The sequence below is a fragment of the Paramormyrops kingsleyae genome, chromosome 22, assembly GCF_048594095.1.
Source record: "Paramormyrops kingsleyae isolate MSU_618 chromosome 22, PKINGS_0.4, whole genome shotgun sequence".
Taxonomy (NCBI): domain Eukaryota; kingdom Metazoa; phylum Chordata; class Actinopteri; order Osteoglossiformes; family Mormyridae; genus Paramormyrops; species Paramormyrops kingsleyae.
Genome location: NC_132818.1, coordinates 14,564,897 through 14,581,898, shown reverse-complemented (window position 1 = coordinate 14,581,898; position 17,002 = coordinate 14,564,897). Strand labels below are relative to the sequence as shown.

The window sequence follows — 17,002 nt, the reverse complement described above, 5'->3', positions numbered from 1 at the left end:
TTCTTGTCCAGCCGAGTATGCAATCGCCGATCCTTGGTTGCATAAGATGACAAGTGAGACCCAGCGCTCAACCCGGCCCGGGGGAGTCGGCTTCCCCGTCTCGCTTTCTCCGCCACCCCATTGGTTACCGGAGTCTCTCCCCTTTCCACCCCCCCACCGGATCAGAGACTCCCTCCCTCCACAGGACCGAAGCCAAATTTCTATAGATGTTTTTGTAGACAGACGCCTCCTTGCAAGCAGTCGGATGCGCGGTGCTGCTCGCCGCTGAGATTCGCGCGGTTTCCTGTTCCGCGCTGCCCGGTAAGTCCGGCCGGGGCGCCGTTAGGGCGCCGAAGACCCGCCGCCTCCCACCTTCCTCGGGCCGGTTTGCGCCTGACAGGTGCCTGCGGTGATGAACATTGCATGCCGCAGCTTCCCATACAGGCTGTCGGCGGTGCCGTAACGTGCTGCACCTGCGCATCCAGGCTGCGTCTTGGCATCAGACTTGCAAGCCATCTTAAGTTAACTTCTTTCGTTTCACTTTGCCTAACCCGGGCACGCCTGCGGGGCGATGGGTCCGCGGTGGGGGTGGGGGGTGACAGCTGCAGTGTGTCGTTTACGGTACACATCCGGCTAGATCGATCCAGTCGGAACCGGTTGCTTCTTGCTGGCGTCCGCCGTTCAGCGCTGCGCCGCTCGGGGAGCCTGAGGATCCTGGTGGGTCTGAGCCGTCAAATACTGCGGCTGCTACGCCGATGCTTTGGGATTTTAATGTTTTAATTCTCTGATGTGCATGGTTCTGTCTAGACTGTTATGATGCCGAATTTGTTTTATTTTTAAATACTCATGTTGGTTCGTCATCGGGTTTAAGTTATAGCAGAGAGTGTAATTGCAGATGTTTATAAGGATAGACGCGTCGATCGCCGTTGCGGGCGCTGGGCACGTCGGAGAGGGTCGGAGGCACCGGCTCGCTGGGGGATCGGCGCCGAGTGCGCGGTGCTGTGCCTGAGTGCGTGAGCTTTTATCAGAGACCTTAGTCGCGTTGGGAAAGAGTTTGCATTTCGTGAAAGTACAGCGTGTCTTCTGCATGTTAAGTCGGTCTGGGGAATCGGAAGTTGTTTGAGCAAAACCAAGATGGCAGCGATTAAGGAGTTAAAGAAGCGACGAAGAGTCGGGAGACAATGAATTGGGCGAGAGCCTAGTGATATTTCCGCACTGGATTTGGATATTCTTTAAATAATGACATCCTGGCTCCACGCTGAACTAAATTTCGGTCTGCAATTATTAATTATGAATGACACAGTTGAGGAAATCCAGCCACTGAAGCAGACTGATGATGCTGGAATTACTGCTGATTAATGTGCCGGGTGGATTCACCAAGTGGGTCACCTACTAAATCCTTTGGGCTGTAAACTTTTATTATATATTTATTTTCTTAGAAAGGTAAATTTGGTAGGTGAAGTGGATGCAGTTTAAGCAGTCTCCACCCGCACCACTCACATTGAAATCTATGAAATAGCGGCATTCCAGTCCTGATTGTAATTGATATGTTCAATAAAGTTTTTCCAATCCAGTGGAACGAATGCAGGCAAAGGGCTTTGGTATTGAGTTGGGGGTGGGTGGGAGGATGGCTTGTGTGGCCTGTGATTGTTTTGCACCAATTAAATCCACAGTGACTCCGGCGTAAAGGTGCAAAGCCACCAGGTCTGGGGATGTCCAGTCTTTCTGAAGTGAGCTGAGGCAAACATTAATACCAATAGTGGGCTGACATCACACATTACAACTGCACTTACCCGGTGGAGTTTATGGATGGGAAAAGATGTGTTGTGCACGTATATGTAAAATGGCATATTTCATGCTTTTACAGTGTTATTTTTCCACAAGTCTAGGTACAGCGTAAGTACATTATACAGTGTAGTTTCTTAGACTGATGCTTTGATAAAAATTGATTTGGTTCCTGATGTGACACATTGGCCTCGCCGTTTAACCAATAACGAGAACTAGACTCGCTGGGCCGTGACCCCGAAACGCCCTTTAAGTGCTTGTGTTGTTTAGTTTCCTGCCTACGATGGAAAGGTGTCGTAATTCATCACTGGTATCTCACACCAGTGGGAACCACTGGGTGGGGGGTCTTTCCCCATCTGTTTTAATTTAAATACTGACACTCTGTGAATTGCTTTTGCGAACTCAAGCCCAGGCCTTGGCTGTAGGGGAGGATGGAGGTATGGTGGGGGTGGAAGGCCGGGCCGTCTCAGGATGGTTCCCTCCCCGCGGTGAAGGAGGCCCCGCCGTGAGATTAAGCGGAACCCTGAATGCGTGGGGAGCGCCGCTTTCCGTTGAATCCCGCCCGAGGAGCCGCACCAGAGTCCCGACATGTTTTGACCACACATAATATACTTATATTTTAATTTTTTATTTTTTTATTTTTTTAACACCATACTACTTGTATTATGCCACATGGGTAACACAGGTACTTTCAGGTTTAGCTTAAAGGCTCGCTGTCGCTGGTGGGCATGTACCTTTAAAGGTCAGCGTCTTTTTGTTTATTTATTTTTCGTTGCCTTGACAACCTTGGGCTGCCGTGTGCAGGAACGGATAGAGCCCAACTCTATAACCCTTCAATGCTACTTCTGCTCCCTGTAGTCCGTTTAAAAGCCTCTTCTGTTGCTATGACAACCAATTAGCGAGCCTCTTGTTAGCACTAAGTTAACCCTCTGAAGGTGTGTTGACTGGGATCCGACTGGGGAAATTATCGCGGCGTTGTTGGCTGTTGACCGTTGTCTGCCACAGTTGGTCAGTAGATAAACCATATGAACAAAATGTCCTCTCCTTGTTCTAATAGGAGAGTCTTTGGAAACGGGCTCAGTCTTCTCCCACCAACGGGGGCCTGGCGGGTGGTGGTAGTGATGTAGCAAGTCGCTTTGGCTTCAGATCACGGGCAGCCAGCGTCCGCTGCCTTGGACATCGGCGTTATCGGGCGGGAAGGCTTTTCCACATGACCGGGTCGCCGTTTTGTGTACTCGTGCATCTAGAACCCTTTTCCATGTACAAGTTTACAGCTACAAGTCAATAAGAGAGAAACTTTATTGATCCTGAAGGAAACTGCAAGCATTACAGAAAATAAATACCAGACTATAAAAGGCACAGTGCTTTCAAGTTACAGAATAGCTTTCATCTTCTCTGCTCAGTCTACATTTTATTTTTTATTTTTTTATTTTTATTATAAACATGAAAGAAGTTAGTTTTCAATTCTGTGCATGTAGGTTTGTGGTTTGACTAGCGTCATTTGAAACAATACCCCACCCCCCTCCCGCCTCAATCCTTATGTAATATTCACCAGTAGGCCGTTTTCCCTGGTAAAATGTCCCCCCCAGTGCCCGGCCGAGGCTGCTGCCCTCGATGAATAACAAGTAGCTACACTAGAGTAGATGAAGCCCGATTTCTGTTTGCTGCTAAATGCGCTCGACGCTAATTTAATTTAGCGAGATCCTCGCCCGTTTCCTCTTGGGCCTGCTGGCTTGTGCTGCATCAAAAGAATGACCGTTAGAATGAGTCATTGTTCATATTTCCCCACTATATATGTTTTCAAAACTCTTGTATTGCCTGATATTCCATGGTTCCCGTCTGGCTTTTGAGGTATTTATTATTGATTTTTATTACATTTATGTATATTCGGGGCTGCTGTTAGCAGAATGACTGGGTAACCCCCACACTGCTCAGCCATTATAACTAATTTTTTTGGATGTATTGGGGGAGAGGCGGGGGTTAGTCTATATTTTATTTTTTGTAAACCAGTGCAATCCAGTTAGGAGTGACTGCACAGATCTCTGTGGAAGATGCCTGGAATGGCCTTGCTTCTGCCCCACCAGGTTACGTAAGCGGAGCCCCCCCCCCCCCCCCGATCCAGTGCAGACCGGAAAGCCCCCCCCATGCTCACAGAAGTGAGCGATGCATTCTGACAGCACAGTCTAAGGCGCTGCACCATGAGCATTAAGGACTGTGTGTGTGTGTGTGTGTGTGTTATGTGGAGACTCAGCACACTGCATACTTGGCTCTAAAATAACCCTCCTTATCTCCTGTTAAGGCCACTAGCAGATGCCATATGTGAGCAAAGGGCAAGTCAGCCTAAGGACCCTGGATGGTCTTTGGGCCGGTGCCAGCTTTCCTGCTAGCTGTAACTAGGACATTAACGTTGATGGGACTCGTCTAAAAGCTCCTGGCCGTTTTGAGGTAGAGGGGCCCTCTGATTGGCCAATCTCAGAAAGCCCTCCCACACCCCTCTGCGGCTCCTGTCATTGGACAGCAGCGGTTCCAGACTGCACTCGCCTCGTGTTCTCCTGGCTTAACGCAGTGGCTTTGTTGGACCGCTGTCGCTTTTCTGTTCCAGCTACCAGCAGACCTTAAACTGCCAGTAAGGTCGGGGCTGGGGAGGGGGGAGCATCAGCAGAATAAACGGGATGTATAAACCCTCCTCGACAGCTGCGATTCCGATACCCGTCATTCTCCCGTTTAGGGTTATCTGTCATTTCTATGACCACAACTTTTAGAAACAACCTGTCTTCTGATCTTCATTTGAGGTTCCTGGGCAGGTGTCTGCTCTGAGTGAGAAGGTCTTGCTGGAATATCAGGAGCCGTGCCGCTGGGTTTATACGTTCTCATATTAGCTGGTTTTGTTTATATTTCTGTTTTTGAAGAACCAGTGAAATCCAGTGGTAACTGATCATATCCTGTCACTATTCATTAGCTTTGTGGACTATTTTATCCAAAAAAAAATGCAAGCATTACAGTAAATATTAGACTATAAAAGACACAGTGCTCTTGCGTTTCTGAATAGTTTTCATCATCTCTGCTCATTCCTGCAGCCTGTCAAGTCGAACAGTTCCATTATTTTAAATTTTATTAGACCTGTGATTACTGGGACTTGATCCCATGTCCTACTGGCCTCTGTCGTTGCTCTCTAACCTTGGTTCACCCCCATCTCCCCACAGCTGCTGAGGCCTGACCCCATCCTGCTCCCTGGCACGCAAGCATGGCCTGTAGCCTCTTCAGCCGCCACCTGACAGTGCCCCTGTGCCAGAGCCTGCGTCTGTCTGGCCCGGGTGAGTCTGCAGTGCTGTCCTCTGATGGGGGTGGGGGGAGGGGCACAGATCCCCGTGTTTACAAGGCCCCCGGGGTTTAGCTGCTGTCGTTAACCTGTAACCTGTAATTTTCAGCTGTTTATTCTTAAAGTGACGTTAAATTTAAAGGAGTCTTTTTTTCTTTTTTTTTAAGTGAAATTTGACCTCCTAGTTTAAAGTGTAGAATGAACTGTGGTAAATTTGCATTTTATTGCCTGGTGGAGGACAGCTTGCCCCCCAGCCCCCAGCACACGGTCCTCTCCAGTAGTACAAAGGTTTGACAGCACAGGGGAAATGAATGATCGACAGATTCCAGTTTGATCCAGTCGGCCGTGCTGATCTCGCCCCGTAAAGGTGGAGAGTCTTGCGGTCGTCTTGACACCTGCTGGGATGTTGTGTGTCTGTTTGTGAAGGGAAGATGGAAGATTCTGGAAGCGGCAGCGACTCTGCCTGTTTTAGGGCCCTGCAGCTGAGAATCTCAGTTTCCTTTTTGTCAGCTCTTCTGGAGACGTAATGCAGTAGATGCATGCGCCCCTCACACTCCCGTCCCGTGACTCTGTTTGAGGGTGCGAGGCTTAGAAACCGCCCAGTGTAGATGTGCTGGTTTTCCTGCATTTTTTTTGTTTTCTATTAGTTCTTGTGGCCCATTGTCATGTTTTAAATGTAGCATGTTGACAAATGTAACTGCTACATATTTGTATAGAAACATGCCAGCATATTTGTTCCGAAACTTCCCTTCAATAGCGTAGTAATAGTAGATAAGTAAGGGTACTGTGGTAGTTAATGATTACAAAACTCCCATTATGGATGTGACCATTAACTAGAGAGATGTGTACCTCAATTCTGTGAAGATTACCTCTTTTATTACAATTTATATTTTAAATAAGGTCTAATGCTCAGTGGCTGCCTCAGCAATTTTTAATAACTCATTAGTCTCTTGTATGTTCTAAATATCTGCAGGATACAGACACGTGAGCAAGACCGCAGCGAAGACCCTGGATGAGTTTGACTATGACGGTCCTTCCATGAAAAGCAAGGTGCCTGGACCCCGGTCCAAGGTGAGCAGCGTGCACACGCTTGTGAATGGTCACGTTCCTCACTTGCTTCCTGAATATTTCCCAGACTTTCAGATACCTCTCGTGCTTTGAATGTCACATTTGTCACAGGCGGTCTGTTGCCCCTCTAATTTATAGTTACGAGGTTGTACTGCTGCTTTTCTCAGACAGGTAACATGAGTTATGGGGTTATTTAAAGCACATTTTCTCGCTGCGCCCTATTCAGCCATTTTTGGTAATGATTATAGCATCACTGGTGTGCAGCTTGGATGCTGGGTTATGATAGATGTGGCGTTGCTGGGGTTGTGATTTAAAACTTCCATTGAGTAGATATTATGCGCCTCTGGGTTCCCTGTGTGGAAAGGATCCTTCGAAGGTTACTTAAGGATCCGCTGAAAGGTTTAAACTTCTGTTAGATGATGGGATTATCAGCAGCTTGTTGTTTTGCAATTGACACTCATACAGCAGCAGGTTGTTTGTCTGTCCTCCAGGACGTTACAATCGCCGAACAGCCGAGAGACCAAGAGTTCAAATAACTAAGGGGATCTTCTGTTGTCTTTCTCTGCTTGCAGGAGCTGATGAGGCAGTTGGGGGAGATTCAGGTGAGAACCGGCAAGGGGGGAACCGATCGTCCATCATCGCCGCGCTTCCTTGAACTGTCCACCTGAAACCGACACTGTTCGTTCTTAAGGAAGGTTTACTCGCTGGCTAGCGCTGTTGCCTTACGACAGCAGGTTCGAATCCCACCTCCCTCTTTGTGTGCGGGGAGGGTTTGCATGTTCGTCCCACAACATGCTAGTTTCCATGCCCAGTTAAAAGATGTGCAGTTAGGTTTCTCTAGATTTCCCGTAGGGTGTGATTTTTAGGCCGATATGTGACCAGTGATGGACTGACATCCCATCTTTATGCTCCAGGCTACCTAGAACTGGCCTGCGGTTACACTGGAGATGGGGAACCTCCCCCCCCCCCCCCCCCCCCGAATATACAGTAACATTACACACAAAATTCTTGATTAAATAAAAGATCCTCTTAGGTTTAAGTAGGTAGCTGGCATGCATCTGCATGACCTGGTAGATCCTGTTTCTGAAACCGTTTGTGAATGACTCCTTCAGCCAGCGTTTCTTATTGCGTTTGGAACGCAACTCTAGTCTCGTCAGAGAACAAGTGAATTAGATCCCTTATGCTTGTAGCTCTTGTCGTGCGTCGTCTCGCCTCATGGAAGCGGTCCTTCGCTGAGGGCGAGTCAGCAGGTTTCAGAATCTGCTCGTTGGCTGACCTTAAGCGTGACGTAACCTGGCAGATCGCCGTCTCGGGCTGCATTATCGCTGCAGAAGGACTGGGACACGCTGAGCCGGTCGTGACATTTCGTAGCATAAAGATGTTTTTGGACCCCAGAGGAGGAGATGCACTCGCCCTTTTGCTTCTCTTTGGCCGTGGGCTTTGGGTCTGTTTTGGCTGTTTCCCGTCCTGTTTTTATGTGGATCAAATGTCTCGCCAGGGCCTAACGTGCAGGCGCGGTGTCTTGGGGTGCTTGAGGGTCCTACGGTCTTTGGGAGCTGAGCCAGGAAAGAAGTGGGTTACTGAACGAGGACACGTCGTCTAGCAGTGTGAACATTTGTGGACCACGGGGGAACGTTCCCGGCTGGGCAGGAGGAAGCTTATTTATCCCTATAGGTGGTGCTGTTTGTAGTCTGACCAGTGGCTTGTGGAGGACACTGTGTCTCCCAGCATGCATGACTGAAGCACCGATGCAAGCTTACGGTTTACATGACACCATATGGGAGTATAGCCCGGTCCGGCACGGCGTAGCCTTCCGTGTGGGAGTATAGCCCGGTCCGGCACGGCGTAGCCTTCCGTGTGGGAGTATAGCCCGGTCCGGCACGGCGTAGCCTTCCGTGTGGGAGTATAGCCCGGTCCGGCACGGCGTAGCCTTCCGTGTGGGAGTATAGCCCGGTCCGGCACGGCGTAGCCTTCCGTGTGGGAGTATAGCCTGGTATTTCCAGTATGTTGACACATGTTGTACCTTGAAACTGGACGCTCAATAATAATAATAATAATAATAATAATGGAGCGTCTTCCCAGAAGTAGAGTTGACATTCAGGTCATGTCTTCCTGCAGAATGTGGGTGCCGTCCACTTCTTCTGCAACTATGAGGAGAGCAGGGGCAACTATCTGGTGGATGTGGACGGCAACCGCATGCTGGACCTGTACACCCAGATCTCCTCCATCCCCATCGGTGAGTGTTACACCCGGCGCGGCTCGCGTCACCCCCCTCCACCCCATCGCTAACGGTAACCTGATCCTTTTTACAATGTGCGCCTTGTAAATAAACTCCATGTTAGACGCAGAAGTTGGATAAGAAACCTTCTAAAAATACCAAAGTGGAGGCGGGGGGGGGGGGGATGCTGGCAGAGGCTGATGAATAGATGCTGAAAGTAGAGCTGTGTATTTCTGTGCGATTCCGAGATGTTTTGACACACAGGCCTGTGAACAGCAATGAGCCAGATCCTGTGCTTTTTTTATTATTATAATTTTTTTCTCCGCTGTGACATCATACTCATTGTCTTGCTGACTCTTCCTTGCTTAAAGGTTTACAAATGCAAAGTGGGGGTGGCCCTTTTTGAATGTCCCTGGGGAGTGAGCCCCCCACTCCCTTCCCAGTTGGTGGAGTGTAGCTGAGCACTGGGAATTGCTGTTTGACGCAGTGCCCCCGGGGCTCAGAGGAAGCTTGTCTGCGTGGGGAGGATGTCTGTGTCGCCGAGTAATCACACAGTGACAAATCTGGGCGTCCGTGACGTGCCAGTTCAGGGGAGGAAAAGATGGGAGCTGATAAAGGTCTTTTTCCAGAGTGTGTGTGTGTGTGTGTGTGTGTGTGTGTGTGTGTGTGTGTGTGTGTGTGTGTGTGTGTGTGTGTGTGTGTGTGTGTGTGTGTGTGTGTGTGTGTGACAGCACTAGAGCTATAGTGCAGGTGTGTTTTCATAAAATGCAAAGCGCTCATGTGCGCAGACCTGCAGCCGGTCATACGCAGCCGCAGACCTGCAGCCGGTCATACGCAGCTGCAGACGGCCTCTTCTCGGCTCGTGATGAGCAGATCCGGCTTGAGCGGGTATGACGCCTCGGTGCTGCTGCGGCAACAGCCGGGGTGGGGGGGGCGGGGGGCTGTGGCGGAGTCTGCTGTGGATCCTTGGTGAGGGGGAGGGGCTATAGCTCTATTTCTTCGCTTGTGGGTTTGGGGGTGGGGGAGGTCCTGAAGACACAGTGTTAATGCGTCATGGGTCTGAATTGAGGGATTGAGCTGACTGTCTTCCTGAAAATTTACCCAGAATCCCATGGGGTGTTCCCCCAGGGTGACTGTCGGATACATGCGGGCATGCATGTATTAAAGATCTCAAGGGGGGGAAAAAAAACGCTTGCCTGCAGCAGAACAGGGTCGGGGAAGTGCACCGGTACAGGGACATAGTGTGAGAAGGTTGTGCAAAATGTCTAATTTCTTACCCATTTATTCAGTGAGAGGGGTTTACATGGGATGCACAGGAGGAGTCAGTGGCAGGCTTGGAAGTGTTTGTGGCACGGTGACACCAGGACGACCCAGTGCTGACAAACACCCCCCAATGCTTGGAGGACGAGCGGTACGGGAATCGGCCAGAGCGGCCAGTGGACGGCCTGGCCGCTGTTTGGTCACGCCTCCCCACATCTTGTGGTCTCCTGGGTCTTGCCTCACTTCTCCCCTCGACGCACTCAGCCCCCTGTTTGGTGTTAATGTTGACTCCCCTCCCCCAATATTGGAATTTGCTTGATTTTGTTTACTGGTGGAGCTCGCTGTGTTACTGTGACCGCAAATGTCACCAGTGGTGGAACTGGGCAGGGTTCTGGTTCCACTGGTTCAGAGTGTCCTCTAGTTATACAGCCTCACGCACAATAACTTTTATGGTCTTTATGTAATGGCAGGATCTGGTCTGTCATTGTGTAACTGTCCTGTTTTGGGATGATGGGCATTATCTACTCTTCTGATATCTGCTCTGACATTAGAGTTCCTCTAAAGCACTATTATCCATATAACCTGGCTGCACTGAATCATTTGGCAGTGAATGGATGCATTAAACTGTCTGAGGTCAGAGGTTAAAGGTCACTGGTTATGAATCTCCTAATGAGCTAATGCCATGTCTTCTCTGTCACCAGGATACAACCATCCGGCCCTCATGAAGGTCATGAGTAGCCCCCACAACCTGGTAAGCGGAAGCAGGGGGGGAGGGAACCCAAGGCGTTATGGGTAAAATTCATCTCACTGCTTCGCCAAACGATGGCTCTTATCGGCAGCCGTTTCATAGCTGTGTGACCTTATCTGAACGTACCAGTGTTGGCATGAGGTTTTACTGCTTATCCTTCCTCACCTGGTTCTGCATAAAACAATTAAATTAAATGCAATTGCGTGTCTGAGTGGTTAATTATTTTTTTTCCCTATTGCTTTTCAGAGCACGTTTGTGAATCGGCCAGCCCTTGGGATCCTACCGCCGGAGAACTTTCCGGATCGGCTGAACGAGAGCCTGCTTTCGGTGAGTGCGGTCAGGACCTTTGTGCCTTCTTGGGTCCATATGCTGTCGGTGGTTTTTAAAATGGAAGGCTGGAGACCCAGTGTGGTTATCTGGGTCCTGAAAACATACCTTCATATCCTCGACACGTTTTGCTTGAGCTTCAACTGGACTGTTTACCAGTGGCCACATGACATCCAGTGTAGCGCAAAAGCTCCACATCTGATTATTTCATCTGCGTCAGGGAGCTGCCACCACTTTCCAACAACCTGAACTTTTCCTGACTGCTTGCTGGCAATGATGTCACTTAATTTATTCGTCTGCCCTATCATGAGTGAATATATTTTAACCAGACTGGCGCTGTTTGCAGCTGTATTCCTCGAGGCATTCAAATAGAAAATAATCGAAAAATAAATATTTTAGTTAACTGCACTCTGGGCTACAGCCAAGATTCTCTTCCTGGGGTTTCAGATGGTAATATTTAGATGCAGTTCCAAATTCTAACTACTGCTCCCTCTGCTGCCCCCTAGTGGGTCAGTAATGTAAGGTTTCTTACTCTTCAAGGTGGCCCCCAGGGGCATGAGACATGTGCAGACCATGTCCTGCGGCTCCTGCTCCAACGAGAACGCCTTCAAGTCCATATTCATCTGGCACAGGGTGAGTGATGGGCCCCAGAAACGTTGTGAGAAACGGGCGCAGATTGCTGTCCTCGTCACTCCTGATTGTGTGCAGAATACAAGAGGGTCCAACCGTCGTTAACATCTATTCCTCATGGCCCCGAATCATTTTCAATCTGTGGTCTCGGAAATTGTCATAGTTTTTGCGTTCAAATCGTAACTGAGCCCATATTACTAACGTTACGGCTTTTAGAACGTGTGGATTGCCAAGGTAATGACGCACTGTATCCTCAGATGACTGTTTTAATTCCCAGAACAAGGAGCGGGGACACAAAACACCGACACAGGAGGAGATGACCTCATGCATGGTCAACCAGGTAAAAAAACATCCCCTCCAAGCCAGATTCAGCCAGCTCAGGCGGGGCGACCTCTGCGGGAACATGTTCCAGCTCTAGTTTGTTCTGTGTTTCTTCAAATATGACTGGATTGTTTGTTTTGCGATGAGTTTAAAGCTGATTGGACCGTCCCCCTTGTTCTGGGTCCCTCCCTCAGGGCCCGGGCTGCCCCGACCTCAGCATCCTGTCTTTCATGGGCGGTTTCCACGGAAGGACTATGGGTAGGTGATGTCACGTCAACATCGTCCCGGAGTCGCCCTGCTAAGGGGGCTTTGGAATGTCGTTTGTGGGCCAGGAGCTGATTTCAGGAACGTTCCTGGTTTTTTTCCAGCTGTTTTTGATGTTTAATGCAGAGCTGGGTGGAGGCTCCGTGCTCCTCTCGGGTAGCCAAGTCATCTCGCTAGAAGTGTGGTGCATAGCGGGATGTTTCTCCTGCCCCCAGGCTGCCTGGCCACCACGCACTCCAAGGCCATCCACAAGCTGGACGTGCCCTCCTTTGACTGGCCCATCGCCCCCTTCCCTAAGCTGCGGTACCCGCTGGAGGAGTTTGTGCGGGAGAACGGCCAGGAGGAGGCGCGCTGCCTGGAGGAGGTCCGCCCTGCCCTCTCGCTCCCCCACGCACTCCCTCCTCTGCCGCTACTCTTCAGCTCCCTCGCTCTCTGAAGGGATATTTTAACAGCGACTCCACAGGGTAAACGCGGAGGCTTCGGGCAGGTCTGACAGCATGCACCCCCCCCCCCCCCCTGCAGGTGGAGGACCTCATCGTGAAGTGGAGGCAGAAGGGCAAGACCGTGGCGGGAATTGTGATCGAGCCAATCCAGGCTGAGGGGGGGGACAACCACGCCTCTCCAGACTTCTTCAAGAAGCTGAGGAACATTGCACGCAAGGTGGGGTGCAGGAGAAATTCTATAATAATAATAATAATAATAATAATACACACTTTTATATGAATTTTTGAGTGACAAGGGAATGGGTATGCTGTGGACCAATCAGCTGGGTCCAGTGCCCCTCTGGCCCCGCCCCTCTTTACGCCTCTTGGTGGCTCCTGTGTCATAGCTACAGATCAGCTTCTTAATGATGTATCTTGGGATTCTCCAATCTGATCCTTGGCAGCATGGCTGTGCTTTCCAAGTGGATGAGGTCCAGACCGGGTGCGGTCCTACCGGAAAGTTCTGGGCGCACGAGCACTGGGATCTGGACGAGCCCGTGGACGTCGTCTCCTTCAGCAAGAAAATGCTGACTGGGGGCTTTTTCTTCCGAGATGAGCTCATGCCTGATAAGGTACTTGAACATCTACAGTATATATGTTCTTTTCTGCCGTAGAATTTGACCACTTAAATAGGAGTAAATAGCGAAGCTTCGACCCACATCCAGGTATAATTAACCGCGGTGTTTTATAGCGAGATGGGGAGGGGCTGTTACTGCGGTTCTGAGGGGGGGCTCATAAGCTGTGTTTAAAATCTTTGCTGTGTTCCTCACAGCCGTACCGTATCTTCAACACCTGGATGGGAGACCCTTCCAAGAACGTCTTCCTATCCGCGGTGCTGAACGTGATCAAGACGGAGCGGCTGCTGGGCGAGGTCACGCGCTCGGGGGCGGCCCTACTGCACGGCCTCATCGAGCTCCAGGTAGTGAACGGCCAGCCGAGCCGAGCCGCTCATTTAGCAGTTGAGCATCTAACAGGGCTTTGCCTCTCCACCCCCTTCCACCCAGACCCAGTACCCCCACCTCCTGAACGCTGCCAGAGGCTTGGGCACCTTCTGTGCCATCGACGCCTGTGATGACAAAACGCGAGACGCCCTGATCCAGAAGGTCAGGGACAAAGGTAGGTGGCTGGGTGCGATGCTGACCTTACACCAGTAGGAGGTGGTGTAACTTCCTACTTCAGAAAGTTCAGACCACAAACCAGTACTTAAAACACAAACCAACTATAACTTTAAAGCATCAATGTGATTTTACTGATTATTTTATTTTAGTAATTCCGTTTAAACACATGATCTTCATTTGATGCGAGTTAGTTGAGCTGTTTATACACCTATGAGCCAAAATATGATGACACTGTACTGTACTGAGCAGGGATCGATCCCTGGGAGTACTATGTTGACACGCTACTTCCAAGACCATCAAAATTATCTTCCGTTTGTGCCACAGCATGTTAGACACCCATAGTGCTTTATAGAAGCAACTTGAACCACCACCACGTAGCCCCCACCTGGATGATACAACGGCAGCCATTCTGCACCAGTATGCTCACCACACAGTAGCTAAGATATGACTGGGACACCAGGGTACCACTCCTACTCTTTCGAAAGATGCCCAGGGATCTGAGTCAGGACCACGGTTTTTACACCTCAGCCGAAGGACAGCACCATTTTTACAGCACAATGTCCTTATCACCGTACTGGGATCTACACAGACCACAGGATGGGCTCCCCCTGCTGGCCACACCAACACCTCTTCCAGCAGCAACGTAGTTGGTCTCCCATCCAAGTACTGGCCAGGCCCAAACCAGCTTAGCTTCAAGGGAATCACCTAGTCTGAACTGCCAGTGTTATGGCTGCTGGCACTTCTTTCCTCCTCGGTGTTCTCCCAGTAGGCACTCGCCTCACCTGACTGGGAGCCCCACAAGCCTTGCTGTATTGGAGATCCTCAGACCCAGTCGTCTGGTCAAAGTCACTCAGATTTTATCCCCACCCATTTCGTCTGCATTCCACATGTCGACTACGAGCACCGAACATTAACTTACCATGTAATATATGCGCACCTTTTTACGAGACTTGATTTTTGCTTCACATGGGCGCAGTCATAATGTTTTGGCTTTTCGGGGTAAATGTGGTGTTTATGTTTTTGAATGTGACTGATTATATGGCAGTGGTCTGATGAGCCGATCCTCTGCTCTGATGCACAGGGGTCATCTTGGGCGGATGTGGCGACAAGTCCATTCGGTTCCGGCCCTCTCTGGTCTTCAAGGAGTACCACGTCCACCTCTTCCTCAACATCTTCAACGACGTGCTGGCCGAGCACAAATAGGCTAGTGGCGGAGGGGTGGGGGGGCTGGCCATCCTGGGAGAAGCACAGAGTCAAACCAATCGGGGGAGTAATCCATAGTGATATAATGTGAATGAGCCAATCACACATGTTCTTTAACAGAAGTTCCACCCACATTCATTCTTTCAGTAACATGTATAGATATTAAGAATTGCACAAAATCAGTTCTTATACCCTCATTAGCAAGAGCACAATTTCTCGACATTGTCTCATGCAATTAATTATTTTCCAAAATGTGATCACATCTGCTGGCAGTAGTGTTACAGGGATAATCATGCAGTCCTGCAAAGTCGGGTTTGTATTTGCAGAGGTGGGAGTACAGTCAGAGTATGTGGATGTCACAACAACATTTCAGACGCTAACTTTGTGACCGTTAATCTAGCAGTACTCTAGGTCTCCACTAGGTGGGGCGGAGGCTGGCATCTGTTTTCAGACGTCATAAAACATTGTGTGCATCCCATTGTCTGATTTTAAACTAATGTAATGAGACGTTAACGAAGCCTGTTATTCATCCTTGCAAGTGGCGTGACACTGAAAGGACTTGTAATTAATTTTTAAGCATTGGTAGGACACAAGGGTGTAGAAGATGGATGGTGTGGTGGATGAAGGCAGTGACATGAGACCTTGCTGAACCGTTTCCTTAAACTTTATGAAGTGGCTGCCCAATGGACAGTTTTGAGTCTTGGTGCTCTGTATAAATGTATAACCTTTGAACAAGTTCACACGAACCTGGGCATTTAGCTCGTAGCACTAGATACTAGCGGGCGATTTGATGTACTAATTAATACTATCAAACAGCAATGCTTATGATGTCACGCACAATACTCATTCCTTAAGTAAATGGTCTTATCTTGACAGTAGTTTACAGAAACACTAACCACACTTTTGCCCTGTTTTTTAAAAGAATTATATATAAAATTGGATTTTAAAAAAGTGGCAGGGGTTTGTGCTCCTAGAAGGTAAACGGCTTGAAAGTACTGTGCCACACTACACACAGTACTTTTAAATTATTTATATTGGTGTGAGGAACAGAGTCAGTGAGAGGAGGAGAAATGGCTCAATGAAGGAACCTGGAGATGTTTTTGATAGAAGTCAGGGTCCGTTCGTGCTCCTCTGTGACCATATGGGCACGAGTGCCATTTATTTCCCCAGTGTGGCTCCTTTTATTCTGCAGACGTGCTCCTTCTCTTAGTGTCAGCTGCAACGTGCCTGAATCCTAGGCCTTTCCAAGCCGGCTGCCGCGTCGCCGGGCACTTTAGCGATTCCCCGCTAAAGTGAGCCCGGCGCCGCCCGTTATGCCCGACCCAGGTGCTAAACTTCCAGGCAGAGCAAGACAGAGCGGCTCCATGCTCAGAACGCACCTAGAGTCTGTGAATCACCATTTTTACATCATGTCGATCGCACTTTACCTTGCTGCGGTGTGCCGGTCTTGACCTTCGGTAGATATCTACGGTTTTTGGCAGTTTCTGCCTCGTTTAGTTGGTTGTACATATTCAGAGGAGAGAATCTGCATTGATCAAGAAACCGAGTTCAGCCATTGTAGTCCCATTATGAACCTAAACACAGATGTCCTCCTAACCTTCTACAGTTCATACAGAAGAACTGTGCACCTCTGGTCGATTTTAGTCCTAGTTATGGGACAGTTAGCTCAGTCTCAGTCCCAAATTAAAGTAACTTGTGGAACCCGTCTTACACCGTGTCAATAACGACTTATTTTTGTGATGCAGCCAAACCCGTTTTAAGCGTTAATGGTCTCGTGTTTAAAACGTTTTGAATGTTAAACATTTTTAGAAGTCGTGACCACATCCTGAAGCTGCAGCCATTTTAAAATCTCTCTCTCTGTACTAGAGTTGTAATTTTATTTCCAGGAATTAAAAGCATTAGATGTTTCAAGTAAATCTACTGTAAAAGGATGTTTGCAATTTAACATGAGAAACGCTTTGTTATATGGTAATGTAAGAATTGCTAGTTTAGATGTAATTACAAGTCTGGTCTAATTGTTGTCTAACGACTATGTATTCTAAAAGACCTTTTAATTTCTGTCACCATCGTTGTGAATATCTGTAAATAACATTTGCATTAATTTGTTTAAAATTTGTATTTGTATTTTTTTTTTTTTTTTTTTAAAGAATGTTTTGAGTCTTAACATTAAATCTATGGTGGGGAAAAAGTGGCTGATGATAGTCTTTGCTGCATGGGACCACTGAAGATGTTCAGGTTTAATATCTTTATGGCAATTTTATTGGTTTCCGTGTCAGAGGT

General features: G+C 48.8%; 1 protein-coding gene across 3 annotated transcripts; it reads left to right on the top strand.

Annotated features, from left to right (window-relative positions):
* The first annotated feature begins 8 nt into the window (after positions 1-8).
* Positions 9-16,860, top strand: abat (4-aminobutyrate aminotransferase). Of its 3 annotated transcripts, none has more exons than XM_023821685.2 (16): positions 9-300; positions 4,968-5,078; positions 6,057-6,154; positions 6,724-6,753; positions 8,270-8,387; positions 10,331-10,380; positions 10,624-10,704; positions 11,245-11,337; positions 11,612-11,674; positions 11,850-11,913; positions 12,135-12,283; positions 12,442-12,579; positions 12,806-12,973; positions 13,174-13,320; positions 13,406-13,517; positions 14,601-16,860. In XM_023821685.2, the coding sequence occupies exons 2-16, from the start codon at positions 5,009-5,011 to the stop codon at positions 14,720-14,722; spliced, it is 1,503 nt and encodes a 500-aa protein (XP_023677453.1). In that variant the 5' UTR covers positions 9-300; positions 4,968-5,008; the 3' UTR covers positions 14,723-16,860. The 3 variants fall into 3 exon arrangements, with proteins under 3 accessions (XP_023677453.1, XP_023677454.1, XP_023677455.1); XM_023821686.2 differs by lacking the exon at positions 9-300 and adding an exon at positions 417-696; XM_023821687.2 differs by lacking the exon at positions 9-300 and adding an exon at positions 3,990-4,390.
* Positions 16,861-17,002: the final 142 nt, after the last annotated feature.

Excerpts from the sequence above, each read along its gene's own strand:
- abat (XM_023821685.2), top strand. The coding sequence starts at position 5,009 with ATGGCCTGTAGCCTCTTCAGCCGCCACCTGACAGTGCCCCTGTGCCAG. Across the intron at positions 10,705-11,244 it reads TGAACGAGAGCCTGCTTTCG|GTGGCCCCCAGGGGCATGAG; the intron begins GTGAGTGCGGTC and ends TTACTCTTCAAG. Across the intron at positions 12,580-12,805 it reads TGAGGAACATTGCACGCAAG|CATGGCTGTGCTTTCCAAGT; the intron begins GTGGGGTGCAGG and ends GATCCTTGGCAG.